The sequence below is a fragment of the Microtus pennsylvanicus genome, chromosome 3, assembly GCF_037038515.1.
Source record: "Microtus pennsylvanicus isolate mMicPen1 chromosome 3, mMicPen1.hap1, whole genome shotgun sequence".
NCBI classification, from domain to species: domain Eukaryota; kingdom Metazoa; phylum Chordata; class Mammalia; order Rodentia; family Cricetidae; genus Microtus; species Microtus pennsylvanicus.
In genome coordinates, this window is record NC_134581.1 from 65,459,341 (window position 1) to 65,477,607 (window position 18,267).

Below are 18,267 nucleotides of genomic sequence, written 5' to 3' on the forward strand. Positions count from 1 at the left end.
CTGTAAAACTTATATGAAATGGGTGAACCAAGGACATTGCCTAAATTGAAAACCCCAGTAGGCATTACTTTTTATCCTTCTTCTGTGTTGTTACTTTCTTGTTATTGTTACAAACTGCCTTTGTAGATACAACCCTCATAAGGGAAAAAGAAACAAATAAAAACTCAAGGGTGAGCAGAACACTTGCTCTGTTCCCTTGGTTATATGGTTAAGTAGGTTTTTATGGGTGAGATAAACAACTAATCATATAAAGACCATTAATTTTATATCTCAAAATTCTTTTTTCCTCTAGATTTATGACTGTATTCTTATAAGATAGAATTGTCTAGATAAAACACTTCTAGGTGATCAAAGGGTTTCTTTAAAAAACACCTTCATTCATGAATAGTGCTTATTTTAAACATTATGATGAAAACAGTATAATCTTGTTGAAAAATATGAAAATTGGTAAAAACTAAAAGTGTCTAACATTAACCAAAAATGGGTCACTCACATTTTTCTATAGTATTTGAAAGAACCAGAAAGTTTTATCTCTGGTGAGTTAACTTTAAAATGTAGTGATCAAACATACAAATTACATTCTGTCTAAAGACCCAATAATTTTATAATAAGTAAATACAATAATCTGCTAAAGGACAAGAATGGGAAAGAAAATGAGGTAAATACTTCATTTAATCTGGAGAGCAGATAATTGAGATGTAGCTAAAAGTTAAAATTTAAACTAGCAGGAAGAATGCCAGAAGAAAATATGTGCCACCAAACCCTAAAAGGCTTGAAAATGAGTGTTGCAAACAATCTCAGAAAATAATAATAGAAGGCAGCCCAGTGCCCATGCCTGTAATGCCAGCTCTCAGAAGGCTGAGGCAGGAGGATTGAGAATTTGAGTCTATTGTGAGCTACAGTGGAAGAAAGAGAAGAAATGGAGAGAATAGGAGGGAGATATAAAAAGATATAAATATAAAAGGTCGTGTGGTGACCTGGAAAGAGTAGGGCTGGGGCTGTAGAGATGGTTCAGTGGTTAAGGATACCTGCACTGCTCTTGTAGAAGATCCAGATTTGACTCCCGGCACTCACACTGGATGGCTTCCAACTGTGTGTAACACCAGTGCCGGAAGTTAGTCTGAAGAAAGGCCAGTTTAGGAGCTAGAGAGATGACTTCAGTGGCTAAGAGTGCTTACTACTCTTGAAGAGGATCCAGATTTAGTTCCCAGAACTCACATGGGAGCTCACAACCACCTGTAACTACAGTCCCAGAGGATTCCACATTATCTTCTGGCTTCTTTGGGCACCAGAATATACTCAATGCACATAACTTTTATATAAAATTTTTGTTTTTTTTTTCAAAGCAAGGTCTCTCAGTAGCTTTAGAGCCTGTCCTGGAACTAGCTCTTGTAGACCAGGCTTCCCTCAAACTCACAGAGATAGACCTGCCTCTGCCTCCCAAGTGCTGGGATTAAAGGCGTGCGCCACCACCGCCCAGCCTATAAAAATATTTTAAAGAGGTGGTTTTAGATGTCCTGTATGCCTGAGGTCTCACCTGCTTTGAGTATATCCAAGTATTTGTCCCTCTCCAGCACTCACACAAAAAAATTGAATCAATTATTCAGGACCTGGAAATTTAACCAGCCATACAGAAATATGAATGACTCATTAAAAACCTTCTCCCTGATCAGTGACACTTGGACTTGAAACCTCTGCCTTTTGAGCACCATGTTACACACTTGAGGTTTGAAGAATACAAAATTATGTATAGTGAAACTGAATAACCCAAGAAAATAGACTTAAAAATATTAATAGTTGATGTCTTCCACTGGGGGGGAAACTGGGTCTCTCCCTAATCAGTCATATTGAAGCTTGTCAGACAAATCTTGTAACACAGGTTTTTTTTCCTTTTTATTAAAAATTTCCACCTCCTCCCATTTCCCTCCCCCTCCCCCCACTCCCCTTCCCCTTCCTCTCCAGTCCAAAGAGCAGTCAGGGTTCCCTGCCCTGTGGGAAGTCCAAGGTCCTCCCTCCTCCATCCAGGTCTAGGAAGGTGAGCATCCAAACAGACTAGGCTCCCACAAAGCCTGGATCCAGTCTGTATATGCTAAATGGTTTACCTGGACATGAATCTTTAGTATGTTTAAAAAGCAAAACAAAAGAAAAAACACTCAAGATTACTATGTTTAAGGAAAGTCTCCAATATAAAATATATAAAGAGAACTCAGAAGAAGCAGAGGTCTTGTAAGAAATGAAGGAAAAATCTTTTTAAAAATGAATTAATCCCAGCACTCGGGAGGCAGAGGTAGGCGGATCTCTGTGAATTCGAGGTCAGCCTGGTCTACAAGAGCTAGTTCCAGGACAGGTTACCAAAAAAGCTACGGAGAAACCCTGTCTCGAAAATAAATAAAAAAAAAAAAAAAGATTTCTTCTTTAAAACATGCAGTTTCACAGAATTAAAGTAAAATTGGTTAAATGAAAATCATCATGGAGGAGCAAGTGCTGGCCTCCCGAGAACGAGAGCTTGAGTTTCCAGCATCACATAAAAAGGCAGGTGCAGCGCATATGCCTGTAATCTTACTAGTGGCAAGATGGCATCAGAGACAGGCAAAACCTTGGAAGCTTACATCCAGTGAGAGACCCTGTCTCCAAAGAAAGGAGAAGAAAGGGTTTGAGGATCCACACAGTGTGACTCTGTGTGTTAGAAAAAGAACTTTTTTTTTCCATTTTATAATAAGAAATGCAAATTTTATCCTAATAGAAATATTTAAATTAGGCATTTTTAAGATCCATTCTCATGTGAAACAGTGTATAAATGTATAAACTTTAGTTCATATAAAATTTTAATGTAGTTAATTTAGTACTAGCTCCATGCCAAAGCATTTTATGTTCGTTAGCTAATGTAGCCTCTCAGAAACCTATAATGTAGACATGTCATTATCCTGGTTTTATAGATGAAAAGTTAGAATTTAGAAAAAAAATAATGTCCCCAATGTCACCTGACCAATAAAGGCAAAACTGGGATTTGAACTGGTCACCTCAGAGCCCACACACTTGAATGTCTCATTGCCTCGAGTAAATTTTCAGAAATTGTTTATGATTCTAGAAATGTTCCAGATCATGTCTGTCTTGTTTTCATGGCCTCACTGAAGCACACTCACTGTTTTTCATTTCCAGGTTCACGTTCCAGATGAAAATAATGCTGTTTTGGGAAGAAATACAAATAAACAAGTTTTTGAAGGATTGACAACTGGACTTCTCAGAGCTGGTGCTGTGGTTTTTAGCTGTCTGATTGCCAACCGACCAGATGGAAACAGCCGGCCAACTACACCAAAAATACCAGCACAGGAAATGAAGAACAAACCCTCACAAGGTGATGCTTTTAACAGTCGAGTTCAAGACCTTATCAGGTAAAATTGCTACATTTCTTTTTTTAAAAAATTGTTTTGCTTAAAAATACTATAATAATTTGAACTTAGGAATTTCGATGCAGTTGTAGTTCTTGCAGCTCTGTCCATAAATTCTTGGTAGAGTCTGTACTATCAGGTACAGAAAGAAGGCAAAGCAAGTAGAGCTCAGCTGCCACTCTCAAATGTGCCAGATCCCACAGCTCTCAATGGCAGCATTCTGCTCAGAAGCATCTGAGCACCCCCTCAGTCCCACATGCATTCAGACTTAATAGAACAAGAGGTACCGTTTATGGAGCTCTTCTTACGGGAAGATGCTGGAGTCTTTGCAGCCCTCGAAGAATACAGCTTCTAATTTAGGCTAGATGAGGAAATTGTTCAAGGAGGTTAAGTGCTTAGACCACGGTTATGTAATGAGTTAGAGAGGAGAGAGGAGAGTGGAGACTGGAGCTCACATGTAGTTAGACTCCGCAGCGGCACACTTTACTCCACACAGATGTGGCCGTTTCTGACACCTGTTCAGTGCCTGCCCTGCTTCCTGCAAAGGGCTCCTTTGCTCCAGGGAAATTTACTCTTACTTTAGCATCTGAATTTTTTTCCCCTTGTGAATCTTGAATCAGGTAGAATGTTTAATTTCCCAGCAGGGTTCCATCTGGTGTTAATCAGTTACTGCTCCACCAGTCTGCAGGCCTTCTGTGGTCTGCACTGGTCTTTGGATGCCAAATCCCTGCAATTTGTTGTTCTCTGAAACTTACGTAGGTTAATAGAGAAAGAAAATGCCCTCCTCCGCATTTGTTTCTGTCACAGCTCTTAATTCCCCACTTCTTGTCCTGCTTTTGAAGAGTTGTTTCATTCAGCATGTCCCTTACTCTTGATTACTTCCTTCACTTACCCTTCCATCTGCCTGCCCACTTTCCCGAGTCTGTTTATTGCGGGAGAGCACCAGGCGCTTTGGGTCCACAGCCGTTAATCTTAGAACACTTGACTTTTACCCTCCCTGCCCTTTCTCTCAGTTGCTTGATCCCATTCAATTTCCTCATGTCCTTTTGGTCACTGTAGGACTTAGCTGTCCCTGCTGCTGAATGTCATTGTGTCCCAGCATTCTCCATTAGGCTACGCTGTGATGCAGCAGCCCTGCATTCCTATCAGCCAGACAGTTGAGTCACACACCTTGACTGTGATGAGGCAGAAGGCCCAGCCTAATGCTTCAGTGCAATTACAGTCCCCCTTCTAGGAAGAACGCTTTTCACATGTATAACTTCAGCTGCAAATCCTTCTTAAAGGCAAAAGGGATCGTGAGGGGAAAGTAACAGTGTTCTAACTGGTATGGCTTTTAAAAGATGATTGACAAGCTCAGTACTCGAGAGTAAACCCTGACATAGGTCTCTTTCTCCTCACCTGGCACAGAACAGGCATGAATGTATCTTTTTCAGTGTTTAAATGTTCTATTATTTTTTAAATACATTAATGTGCACAAAAACAATATTGTAGATACTGTATTCTAACAGTTGGTAACTATTTTTCTCTCTAAATCTTAGATTTTGGGTTTTTTTCTTATTATGAAGAGAACAAATGCCACAACTAGAACTACATCCTTACTTTCATCCCTTTTACTCCATTTGCTCTCTTCTGAAATCTACATCATTGTGTTGGAGCTAACATACATCATTTCCATGCTTGTTCTGTGTGTCTGTATAAGCATGTTAAATATAATAAACTATATTTTCTACTTTAAAGTTTTATGTAAATACTCATAGTATGTTGGGGGAGGCTGCTCGTTCATTCCTGGCTTCCCAGACCCAAAATAATCACACAGAAATCTGTATTAATTGCGATACTGTTTATCCAATAGCTTAAGCATATTTCTGGCTAACTCTTATATCTTAAATTAACCCATTTCTATTAATCTGTGTATCGCCATGAAGCTATGGCTTATTGCCAAGGTTCCATGCATCTTTCTCCAGTGGCTACATGGCTTCTCACTGGCTCTGCCACCTTTCTCTTAGCATTCAGTTTAGTTTTCCCCACCTAGCTCTACTCTGCCCTATCAGAAGCCAAGGAAGCTTCTTTATTCATTAACCAATAAAAGCAACACATGTACAGAAGGACCTCCCACACCAATAGTATTTTGACAATTATTTGATGCAATTAAATTCAGTATGTTCTAATGTTGATAATTTTACCTGCTCTGCTCTATGAATAAGTCCGTAATATTTATTTACCCATTTCCGTAGGAAAATAATTCCTCCTTTGACTATTCACTAAACAAATGGAGCCTTAAACTTCACAGACATGTTATGTATTTGTATGAGTTTGAAGGCCATGTGCTGACAGGAGGAATTTGTGGGTGATAAGATAAATGAATATTCATCTTTACCAGATAATGCCACACTGTTTTCTATAGTAACTATAATTTTCTGTTTCTATCATCAAAACCTTAGAGTTCTCATTTCCCATATCCTCGTTTTTGTAATTGCCATAGGTATCAAATGGTAAGTAATTGTTATCTTCATTTATATTGTACTTTCCATTTGTGAGGTGGAGCGTTGCTCATCAGCATTCTGTCAATCAGAATTTGATTGTATAAAACAGAAACCACTGTAACAAATTGAAATTGAAAGGATTTAATATAGGAAATTAGACACCTACAAATTTATCTATGCTGGATCTCCAGGACCTCTCAAAACAATAATGTAAAACTGCAGGACTATTATATCCAACTTAAATTGGACCAGAGACCTTAACTAGTGCCAGGAACTCTGAAAGTACTAGAGGAAAATAGAGGGAAACACCAAAGGCAACAGTTTACTCAGTAGTGTTCCAAACACAGGAAACCTACAAGTAAAGAGGAGACTCCTTGGATCACCGTTGACTGAGTTTTCTGTCCGGCCGATTCCTGTAGTCATATTGCCCCAAAGAAATCACACAGAGGTCTATATTTGAGGTAAACTGATTGGCCCAGTAACTCAGGCTTCTTATTAACTAATTCTTATAACTTACATTAGCCCATAATTCTTGTCTAAGTTAGCCAAGTGGCTTGGTGCCGTTTTTGGTGAGGCAGTCACATCTTTCTTCCTCTGAGGCTGGGTCACGACTGCAGAATGCACTTCCTTCTTCCCAGAATTCTTATTGCCCGGCTTCTACTTCCTGCCTGGCCAATCAGCATTTATTTAAAATATAAGTGACTGACAGGGTACAGACCATTGTCCCACAGCAGACCACAAAACAAAAACACATGACGGGGGGAGGGGAGGTATTGAAAGAAGAAGATAAGAAATTGTGAGGTGGTCAGTGAGACCAGAATGCTGTGTGTGTGTATGTATGTGTAATTATCAAAGAATAAATTAATTTTTCAAAGTGTATCTGAAAGCATCATTTTGTCTTCTAAACCCCTATGTTGTGGCGAATTTGGTTCCCTAATCCTTAAAAAAGTACTACTTGATAGGACTGTAGCCAGGTGGTGGTGGCACATGCCTTTAATCCCAGCACTCTGGAGGCCGAGGCAAGTGGATCTTTATGAGTTCAAGGCCAGCCTGGTCTAGAGAACAAGTTCCAGGACAGCCAAGGCTACACAGAGAAACCCTGTTTGAAGTGGGGAAAAAGACAGTAAGCTCATTTCAGATGGTTTCCCCTGTCATCAGATTCTTCAGAACAGGGAAGTGATTAAAGAATAGCCAATTATTTCATGCCAAATCCTAGACTATTGGTTCACAAGCTGCTTTATTCAAAACTATGTTCTGTCTGCATGTTGAGGGATACAAACCTGGATGTGGTAAGATTTATCATGGAAAATGAAGACATTGTCACCTGTGCAGATTGAGACATACTGTTCTCTCTCACTAGCTATGTGGTGAACATGGGTCTGATTGACAGACTGCATGGCTGCTTCCTCTCAGTGCAAGGCCCAGTGGATGAGAATCCCAAGATGGCCACATTTCTGCAGCATGCCACAGGATTCTTACGTGGGATGTGTACCCTATGCTTTGCTGTGACTGGAAGGTAAGACTTGCATGTTGAAGCATCTCTTAAGCTTTGCCTATCTTTGAATTTCACTGCTGTGCGTTACTCACTCAGCTCATCCCCTCTCTTTCCCTTGTCATTGGTTTTCTACATTGAGACATGGGTTGCATTTTTCATAGGGTGGGATACATATTCCTGCCAAAGTCTGCTTCCTCACTGGTGTCGTGAACTTGACTGTCTAAAGACGTGAATCATCCACTTCCTCTTCTGCTGAGATCCAGAGGTGTCGAGTGCTTCTCTGGCAGTCAGTTAGTCTGCGACAAATCATATACCAAGCCAAATCGGGCCATTAGCCCAGAACAGCACAGTTCACCAGCAAGAAATCTTGCTGCCTTCACCTCCTTTTAGTTAATCTCCTAAACTTTATTTTCTCTACTTTTCCTTCCAACAAAGCACCGAAGCAAAAGAGCCGTCCAACCACAGTAGCTCTCTGGAGGCACTTGTAACTCATGGCTGCGACTAAAGCAACGTGCCAGAAACTACTGTGGACTTGAGCACTGCCCTGTAAGGTGTCCTCAGAAATGATCATTCCCAGGCCAACAGGGTGGTTCAGGAGTTAAAACCCACACAAGCATGATGGCCTGACTTTGATCCCCCAATCAGGGTCGAAAGAGAGAACTGACTCCCAAACTTGTTTTCTGACTCCCACATGCGCATTGTTGCATGCATGTGCTCAGGACACACACACACACCACACACACACACACACACACACACACACACACACCACACACACCACACATACACACACCACACACACACCACACACACACAAAATTAATTAATTAAACAGTCACAGTTCTCCAGAAAGGGCAAGGAATCTCCTGAGTGTGAGTCATCCACAATAGTGACTTGGTGTTTCGATAGGAATATGATACATCCCTGAAGCATAGCAAAGACATTCAGTAAATAGTTTATTTAAAATTAAACTCTAAACAGTGCTTAATTGTATTTCAGATTTTCTTTCACTGTACATTTTAAAGGCTTTTCATAAAGAAAACAAGTTATTTGAAGTTTCTAAAATCTAGCCTCTTAAAGAAACATGCCCCACCTGCACCCATGGTACACGGAATGCAAGTGTGCACTGTGTTTTGTGAGAAAAGCATTTCTTCTAAAATGAACATTGGTTTAGTCCATTGCAAATAAGATCCCTAAACCCACCTAATCTTCCTTACTCTGACCCAGTCCCTCACCTCTGTGACATTCATAGGAAGATTAAAACTGTCTGAGACTTCAGGAAAGCAAAGATAGCCTGTGTTGAGTGTCTCTCATAGTTACTTTCTATCCAGGAATATAGACAAAGCCTGCCTTTCTGAGAATAGAATCAGGAAATAGTTGCTATAACACTGGGAAGAGTCTGGGGCAGGAACAGCTCTGTCTGCGCATTGACACCAGTTTCAGGCACCACTCTGCCCACTTAGTTCTTACCTACTGTTCTTTCAGACAACAAACCCCTTCAGGTCCTGACTCTTATCTGCAATGCACAGTATTACAAACTTGCCAGCATTTTGTCTATGTTGCCTGTGCTCATTTTGAGTTTAAATGACCATCACCAAGGTAAGTATATGCTGTTGGTGTATAATTTGTGGTCTTACTTTGTTGCCCCTTTGGCCTGGAACTCCTTATATAGCTCAGGCTGGCCTCAAATTCAGAGAGATTGGTCTACTTCTGCCTCCCCAATGCTAAGATTAAAAGACGTAGCCCACCTCACCCTGTCAGTAGGCTGACTCTTCAAGTGTGCCCGACAAGTAGAAGGAAAATGCACTGCAGTATATGGTAAAGCAGACAGAATTGCTGCCTTTAACCAGCCTGACAGTCCTATTTCTCCACCTAAGGATGTTCTCTGCCGAAGATCAGGGGAACTAACACACACAGGAGTGACCTCCAACAAAAAGCTAGTGAGTGATACTCCGGCTTTCCTGTCCCTCAGTGGAACGATTCTGAGATATTTTCACTATGGTCTCACAAGGTTCCCGGCAATAGCATATTCATCCATAATTTCTTGTTCAGCTTTTTCACCTGCCCTACCTTCTCACCCACACACAAGAATGTATTTATACCCATATCCTTGTTTAAAAATCTGCTTTGGGGGCATCCCAAGCCAAAATACATAGATATTTAAAACTATGTAGTGTTTTGTGTTCGATTTGATGTCCTTGTGACTATGGAGAGTAAGGCTCCTTAAATGTTAGCTCTTATGAGGCTCAAAGGAAAATAGGGGCCTACTGCCACTGGCTTGTTTGGACAGGATCAAATTTCTATTTCAGAAGGAACACTCCTAAAAAATGTAGAGATGGATGCAGCCAAAGGATTAGCAAAGAGACTTTATCATGGTTCACATGAATAATATTGAGTGCCTCTAGACCCAGTGAAAATAGAGAGGAGCAAATATATTAAGAGGAGGTAGAATAAATAAGATAGCAAAGGGCTTCATGATATGGGAGATGAGATAAAGAATCTAGCCGAACCCCCAGGCTTCTGACTTGCAGTTGTTGAGCAGTAAATGTTACAGTCTCCAAATGAGAGAAGGGTAAGTAGTTTGATGAGTGATTTGTTCTTTCTAAGAGTAAACATTCTTAATTCCCCCAATATAATTTCTTTTTCCAATTTTAATTGCTTAGCAAATCTATTAACAGGACTTATTGCAAAAGTAGATTATTCTGGAAGTAAAAATAAGTCCAGGTGGTTCTGTGATATGATTTACCTAGGAAATTCTAGTAGAGTTTACATAAGCTACTATTCTCAAAGTCGGAAAAAATAATCCCTAACTAGTCTTGTCCTTCTTCAGTCTCCGTTTCCTGAGAACCACAGCTAGTGCAGTCTGCCACTCAGGTGTGTTCACATTTAATGTTTATATGTCGTCTGTGCTGCTCTCCTGTCTTCGTAGATGGTTTATTTCTAAAGACGAACTACAGCAGCCCATCCAAGCATTTTGTTACATACATTAGAATTTCTATGCTACCTTACAGCCCTGTCTCAAGAAGTAGGACCTGTGACTTTGCTTTATTGTAATAATATACATAATACCTGTTTTGGCTGCAAGAGACTAGCTAGATCCAGAATGTCAAGAAAAGTTTGTCTTTAAAGCTCTTTTATGAGTAGCCAGAGTAAAAGACAAAGAAGAGCCTCGAGGCCTTTAAGAATCACCTCTCGGACTGGCAGAGTCTGAGATAATTAAGCAGACTAATTGATAGCCCAGGCTTTGAGTAAACACGCTGTAGTCTGCCAGCAGCCTGGCCTTTGTAAGGGAGATTGAGCAGGTCCACTTTTGGAGTCCTCTCCTATTGTGCCCTTAATCTTCTAATTTTTACCTAGCTGTTCTGAAAGACAGTTAGGGTGTCAGAATTGGTGCTGTTAATCTGTGCTTCAGTGTGGGGGAGGAAAGAGTGAACCCACAGTTTCTATACCAGGCTTGGTTTTGAACAATGAATGTGTATTTACTTAAGTAAAAGTGAAAATGTGATAAAAGAATTGGCTTAGTTTAGAATTACTACAGAATTTTAAATTAAAATTGTTCACAAACTACAATTCTTATTCAAACAAAACTGAGCCATTTGTAATAGGATTTTCAGAAATGCTTATTTCTGGCCTTTATGGTTATCAGTTTTCCATTCTTGGTCTTGCAGGAAGTAAAAAGAAAAGGATAGTTTTTGGTCTCAGGGTGGCACCCAAATCCATAACCAGCTGGGCTCAGCCTCCTTTAAGGTGTGGACTCCTCAGCAGAACTAAGAGTGTTTGTAAATGGCAGTCAGTCCTGGATCGTACTTACTCTGCAGTGACTTACTATCTGCATAACTGTACCTACAGTTATGCAGTAGAGGCAACAGAGGACCAAGAAGCAGCAGATCGATAATAACAAACAATCATATATATTAATGTTATAACCCTTGCAAAACTTTCACTTCTGAGGAAAAAGAAGACAAGGCTGATAATGATTGGCTAAGGAAGACATCTGAATTTAAAAATCATTTTATAAAAAGGAATTTTGTTGTTACATGTATATATGTTTTCCATTTTCATATCCAAACTGCACTAACAAAATATGTTGTAGACAAAGTCTGAAAGCCTATGTCATAAAAAGATCAGAATGATTTATAATTTAGCCCATTAATTATGTGGATATAAATGAATACTTCTCAAGTGTTTAAGGATGCTTCTAAACCATTTGTTCAAACAAAGGTAAACTTTTAATTCTGCCTCCCTACCTATCCATTCATTCATTGAACAAATATTTATGTAGCACTTGTTCCATGCCAGGTTCTGTGCTAGACTTGGGAAAAAGCAGAAATGACTCAGAACTCTTGTTCTGTCCTCAAAGACCTAGTTAAGAGGAAAAAGAGGAAACATATACAGATATCCATGATAGAAGACAGTGAGAAAGAAGTTAGAATGTAGTGCATACAAGTACTTAGCAGGCTGTCTGGCACATGGAAATGCTTAATAAATGTTGGCCACTTTCATCACCACTGTCAGCAGATTTCAGAAGATGGAAGGGTCACTCTGAGTTTATAAGGGCTAGATATTTTCTGGAGTACCTAAAAATTAGTCCAGTACCCAAAAAAATGGTAATAATAAGAGTTGGTAATAAGGTAATAATAACCATATAGAGTTGAGGTAAAGAGAGACAAAAAAATAACATAACCAAAGACATAAAAGCAGAAAAACATGAGTAAAAAATACAGTTAGCTGAACTTTGACATGATCGATGGTGATTGTAATGCTTCCCAGATGATGGCAAGGCTAAAGTGTAAAAATATAAATTATTTTCTAGTATGTTGTGGGGACAATAGTGTCATTAACAGCCTTTGAGCAGAAACATGGCCTGTTAAAAACCAAATTTTGAAGCATTAACAAGTACCATATGAATGATGTATTGGAGAGAAGAAAGTACGTGTGGCCATTAATAGTATCTAAAACAAAAGACAAATGGGAAAAGAAGTGTGTGTGTGTGTGTGTGTGTGTGTGTGTGTGTGTGTGTGTGTGTGTAGTTACTAGCCTTTGAGGATCCAGCTCCAGACTTATCATGATTGACCATTTCTCTGCATACCCCAGGTAATCTATAACCATATTCTATTGATTGAAAAGAACCTTAAAATCACCCAATCTTGCAATAAGGTTTGAATCTTTTCAATGATCTACCGTTTTCTATGTGGGTATATCTAATGCATGGGGCTTAGTACTTACTCAGGGCCAGTTCTACCACTGTTGGATTTCTGCAGCTTACAGAACGTCCCCTCACACCAGGCTGCTGCCTATGGTAATCCTGCTCATTCCTTGCTAACATACAGAATGAGCTGGTCCTGCCTTTCTCCCTGAATGTCTGTGACCTCACATTTCCTTGATTTTCTTCTCCCTATTCCAGTTGGCTACTGTGGTAGTGTAGCAGATTACCCCAAAGTCTCACAGAGTTTGTAGGTGAGGGGTTCTGTCAAGGCACAGAGAAGGATGAGTGATCTTTATTGCACAGTGCCTAGGCCTTGGGAGACTTGAAAACTAGAGGCCATCTGAGCTCTTACTCACATGTCTGTCAGAGAAGGCTTCTCTGGGGTAATGAAATTGTATCTTCGAAGGAGCCAGCCATGGGAAAAATCCAAGGGAAGAATATTCTACTTGAAAAGAATGGTAAGGTTCTGCCTGGTTTTCTGTGTTCCAGAAACAAAACTGGTGGGTGCTGAATTAGATGAGGAAGAAAGTGATAGGAGAGGAAGTCCAGCCCAGGAAATGAGGGAAGACTCACAAAGAAATCTGAGTTTTGCCAGGCATGGTGGCACATACCTTTAGTCCCAGCACCTGGGAGGCAGAGGCAGGTGGATCTCTATGAGTTTGAGGCCAGCCTAGTCTATAGAGCAAGTTCTAGAATGACCAGGGATACACAGAGGAACCTGACCTAGGAAAACCAAAAAAAGAAAAAGAAAAAACAGGAAACTTGAGTTCTAGTCTAAGCTTGATGGAAACCAATTGGAGGTGTTTAAACAGAGTGACTTGTAAAGAAAAAAAATTTTCATACTCTATGAAGTATGGATTAAAAAAGCAAGAATGAGAGACAGAAAGCTCTGTGAGCAATGTCTGTAGTGATCATAGTCCCATTAGGACAGTTTTCTTCCCCGGTTACTCATCCTTTACTAAGCAAGGCAGAAGAGGCTATGGCAGATCCTCTGTGGCCCAGTTGAAAACCAGAAGGGTCAGACTAGCCAAAACTAGGACCCTTTTCTGTTTTCAGAACAAAAATTGAAACTATGGAGGTCCAAGTGTCTCAGATGAGAGTCATTGTTGTACCACATCCCTGTTGTGCACTTCCAAGATCTGGGGCTAGTACCAGCCAGTCACCCTGAGCTGCCTTCTCTCCCTGGAAGCTTCTCCTTTCCCTTCCAGTCACCTTGTTTTCCCAAGATTGTACTGGGTCTCCTCCACTTCCTGGGCTTAGCCAGAGACACCATCTAAAGAAACTCAAAACCCCCAGCAAGGACTCTACACCAGCAAGCCCAAAGCTGACATCTGACACTAAACATAGTGTAGTGTGTGTGTTAAAAATATGTGAAGATGGTGCACTGTGGGCCTTAGAGAGGTCTGAGTGTGATCTGCAATTTGTGAAAAAGGTCAGGAAGCACCCCTCTGCCCTGCACCCCTGAGGGAACACAAACTGTGGCGATGTCTTTAGTACAACCTCCAGGACTCTAAAATGCTACATTTATGTTGTTTGCTGCCAATAGGTTGTGACAGTTTGTTCTACCAGCAAGAGGTAGTTGACAGACCCACCATTACTGGACTGCAGCCTCCTCCAGTTTAAGGGCCAGGTCTTCCTTGCCATTTGGTTCGTTGTATTGGAGCACAGGCACTTTGGCTTTTGAGCGGAGTACCCAAGAGAGCATCGTTCATTTTGTGCTCATAGAAAGCCTGGTAAATGATGATATCACTAGATGAGTATTGCCTATCTTGGAATATCCCGGTATCTAAGAGCCAAAAGCTGGAATTCTGCTGAGAAATAATTCACTTTTTGTTCAGTGAAGTTCTCATCCATCACCAGGGCAGGCACAGCCTTAATTCACTCCACACCAACACTGTGCACTGTTTCAGTACTGAAACTGAAGTTCCACAAGATGCCTCAGAGATTCTAGAAGTAACAGATGAATGAAGCAAAATCCCAGATGCTATGAGAGTAATCTAGATGGTCCTCAGCCCTACAGAAGGGAAGCATGGATGCTGTAAGTCAGGAAGATGAATACAGACAAACTAGGAACAAATGGGAGGGAAGGAGCTACAGAGTCTGGAACTGCACCTCTCTACTGCTGGTTTAGGCTAGTTGAGGCCAGTTATGTAATGGATGGCTTATGATTCACGCCTATGCAAACTGATGCTTTTTTGCCTAATTCTACACTCCTGTAAAGCAGTGTTGGGACTGGCGTGGTGGCGCACGCCATTAATCCCAGCACTCGGGAGGCAGAGGCAGGTGGATCTCTGTGATTTCGAGGCCAGCCTTGTCTACAAAGTGAGTTACAGGACAACCAGGGCTGTTAAACAGAGAAATCCTGTCTTGAAAAAAAAAGAGCTAGATTTCAGGTGCTATATGCTATATGGCAGTAATGATAGCCCAGTTATACTTATTCAAATCTAGTTTTAGTGAATTCAAATAAATATTTCACTAAAATTTCTAGTACTGGAATCCAAATAAAAATACCTTAAAATATGGTTAAAAACAATTAAAGAGTCTTAAAATTTTAAAGTTTGCTATGCAAAACTTCATGTCTAATTTTTAATATCCTTCATGCATTTTTTAAATATTTTTATTAATTTTTGAAATTTACATACAATATATTTTATCATATTTATCCCTACTCCAACTCTCAACTCCTCCCCATTCATCCCCACTTTCCTGGCCTCCCACAACTTTGTGTCCTTTTTTCTCTTAATAACACATTTTTTAAGAAAAATTCTATAATGCATTCATGATATGCATAAAGCCTTTTACTATAAACATGTGGGATTAAAGAGATTATAACTAAGAGTTAAGACTCAACAGGAGCCAGGCATCTACTGATGGCTAATGATCTGTATTTCAGGCTAAATCAGAAGTAAACATTGACCCAGAGAGATGGCTCAGCAGGGAAAGAGCTTGCCCAAGCCTGAGGACCTGAGCCTGATCCCTGGGACTCACATGGCAGAAGAAGAAAACAGACTCCCACAAGCTGCCCTCTGACCTCCACATGTGTGCTGGAGTGCACATGCACACATACACACACAAATAAATACATTGACTGATGAATTTAAAAAATTTAAGTAAATAAAAGGCCCTCACAGCCTTTTTATATTTCATGAGATCACTTTAAGAGAAATATACTTTTCCTCAAAGCAATATTATATGCATTTTGAACCATTTCCACATCTCACTCCCTGAAAGCTTGGTTGATTTTCATCAGCCAACACTTTCATTTCCTTAGGAGAATATTTCCAAAGACTGTGTTGTTTTATTAGCTGTAAGGTCAGTTCTTTTCCCCATGAAGCTGCAGGAGAAACACTGCTGGTGACCTTCTCTTTAAGCTTTCTGTTTGAGTTTTGATTTTTTTTGTTTGTTTGTTTGGCTGGTTGGTTGGTTGACTTTTTGCATTTATTCTTTGGAAGAAAAAAATAGAGAATTCATATCATTTCAGTAATTGTTAAGAAAGGTTATGACAATGTTCTTATCAATGAAACTGTATTTTTTGCATTTATTCTTTGGAAGAAAAAATAGAATTCATGACTTTTAGTAATTGCTAAGAAAGGTTCTGACAGTGTTCTTAGCAATAAAACTTTTTTCCTGAATATTTGTGTTAGAATATGCTAATAATCTACTGAAAGCAGCAGGTCAGTAAGGGGAAGTCAGCATTCAGATTCAGAGTCGTCAGCTCTGATTACCAGCAATAGTGCCACACTCCTCAGGTTATTAAACCAATTAAGAATTAGTGGCACTCGGCAAGAAGAGGCAGGAAGATCTCTGAGTTCCCGGACAGCCTGGTCTACAGAGTGAGTTCCAGGACAGCCAGGGCTACACAGAGAAACCCTGTCTCAAAACAAACGACAACAAAAACAAAAACAAAAAAATAGTTTTAGAGAGAACTGCTTTCTGATTTAGCCTGTTTGAACAGGCAGTTAACCAATCCCAACACGAGTCTCTTTTCAGACCCTATATAATAACTGCAAACAAATTAATCTTTTCTCGTGTCTGTAGTTAGGGTCGGACTCCTAGTTCTTTTGACTTCAATGGCAGGAAGCTAGCACCAACTGATACTCAACTAAAAAGTTTGTAAAAAGTGTTCCAAATGTACCTATAATCAAAGTCCTTTTAAAAACTTTAATCTTTATATAGTAACATACTATATAAAGACCCCCTTATGTCACAAATGTGTATTAAATTTAACAATATTCAGTGAATTGCAAATTCTCACTAAAGAAAAGGCAAAGAAAAATAAGAGATCACTTCCTGTTCTGTGTGAATGTTTTGGTCCTTGGGCAGAACACAGGTAATAAGGCCTGCGTCATGCCCCTGCCTCTGCTACTTAAGAAGCTCATATGATCTGCTTTAGGTTGTAGTTGTTACATAGTGCACACCATGCATGAGAATAGTACCAACCCCAGCAACTGAGAGGATCCTGCTGTGTGCATAAGGTAATAGTATTCCATGAGAAGAACACAAGGATTTGTCATGTTCTGTGGTTGTGTTCTGAGCAATATCAGAAACAGAATATATCTGAGACATAAATGCTGACTAAGGTTATCAATAAAACTCTGCTTCGATGCAACTACCAAATTAAAATGAATAAAACGATCCCTTTAGACACGATACTAGAAACTCACCAGCCAGCCCTCTGAGTTCTTTAGTGATTTCTTCTGAATGTTACAAGCAAGATGATGGAATAAGCATAGATCTTAGTGCCTCTCTCCCTCCTGCGTTCCTGCTTGAAGGGTTGACAATGATAGGGAAAAACCTCTCCGTGTTCTGAGCTTGAGAAGGGTGTCATTGCATGGTCACAGAGTAGTGTGGGCACTTCTGCTGAGGGCTGCACAGATGATAGAGTATTAGGAAGGACACTGAGCAGCATCTTAAAACTTCCCAGAGAAAAAGCCAAGTCCCATGATAAAGCGGTAACTGACCTACTTGGAACAGCACCAAGGAACATTAGGGTTTGTCTCTGCTATAGTTAGAGCCCCTGTCTATCACACCTTAAAACTTGCATCTTCTTGGACTCAGTAAAAGAAAAAGGGGGAATTCTTTCCAAGTTTAGTGACAAAAGTGTCCCTCTGCAGCCTTCTGGCTCTGAGTGTGGCATGTGCTGAACAGCTAGGGAAATAAAACGTAGAGTTTAAGCTTTGAGCTAGGCACGCTTGTGCCAGAGTAAACAAGGGAGGGCTCCATCACGTACTCTAGCAATGAGGTAAGGAGGGCTGTTTCCTCAGAGGGCAGTCTGTTGTTAGTAGCTGGAAGCTGGGGACAGGAAGGTGAATGAATAGTTGGCAGCTGTATATGCTTTGACTGCATGCTTTGTATGCCTTATTTCAGGAATGAGATAGATTTAGCAAAACCTTGCTGTCTCACTGTTGATTTTAAGAATTCATTTACCACTAAATTGCCTTTTCTGTCTAATCAGTAAAGCTACATACAATGACTAAGCTGAGTCTGCAATGATCTATATAGACCTAATCTTAGGGTTTGGGAAACTATGGCCTACACAGCCTATCCTGCTAATATATTGTTTATTCTGGAACAGGGCCTACAAAGCAGTTGAAGCATCTCGCTTTGGTATATGGACTTACTGCAGGTTTTTGAGGACCTATGTTTCCGTGGTAACTGCTTCCCCTGAGAAGATTCCCTTTGTAGGTCCAGAAA

The 18,267-nt window shown here is 40.1% G+C and overlaps 1 protein-coding gene across 2 annotated transcripts in view; it reads left to right on the top strand.

Annotated features, from left to right (window-relative positions):
- Scaper (S-phase cyclin A associated protein in the ER) overlaps positions 1-18,267 on the top strand; it is a 329,952-nt gene that overhangs the window by 273,904 nt on the left and 37,781 nt on the right. For both annotated transcript variants that reach the window (XM_075965840.1, XM_075965839.1), the window contains exons 26-27: positions 3,160-3,392; positions 7,233-7,388. In XM_075965840.1, coding sequence (XP_075821955.1) covers positions 3,160-3,392; positions 7,233-7,388 — 389 coding nt within the window. The remainder of the gene's footprint in view (positions 1-3,159; positions 3,393-7,232; positions 7,389-18,267) is intronic.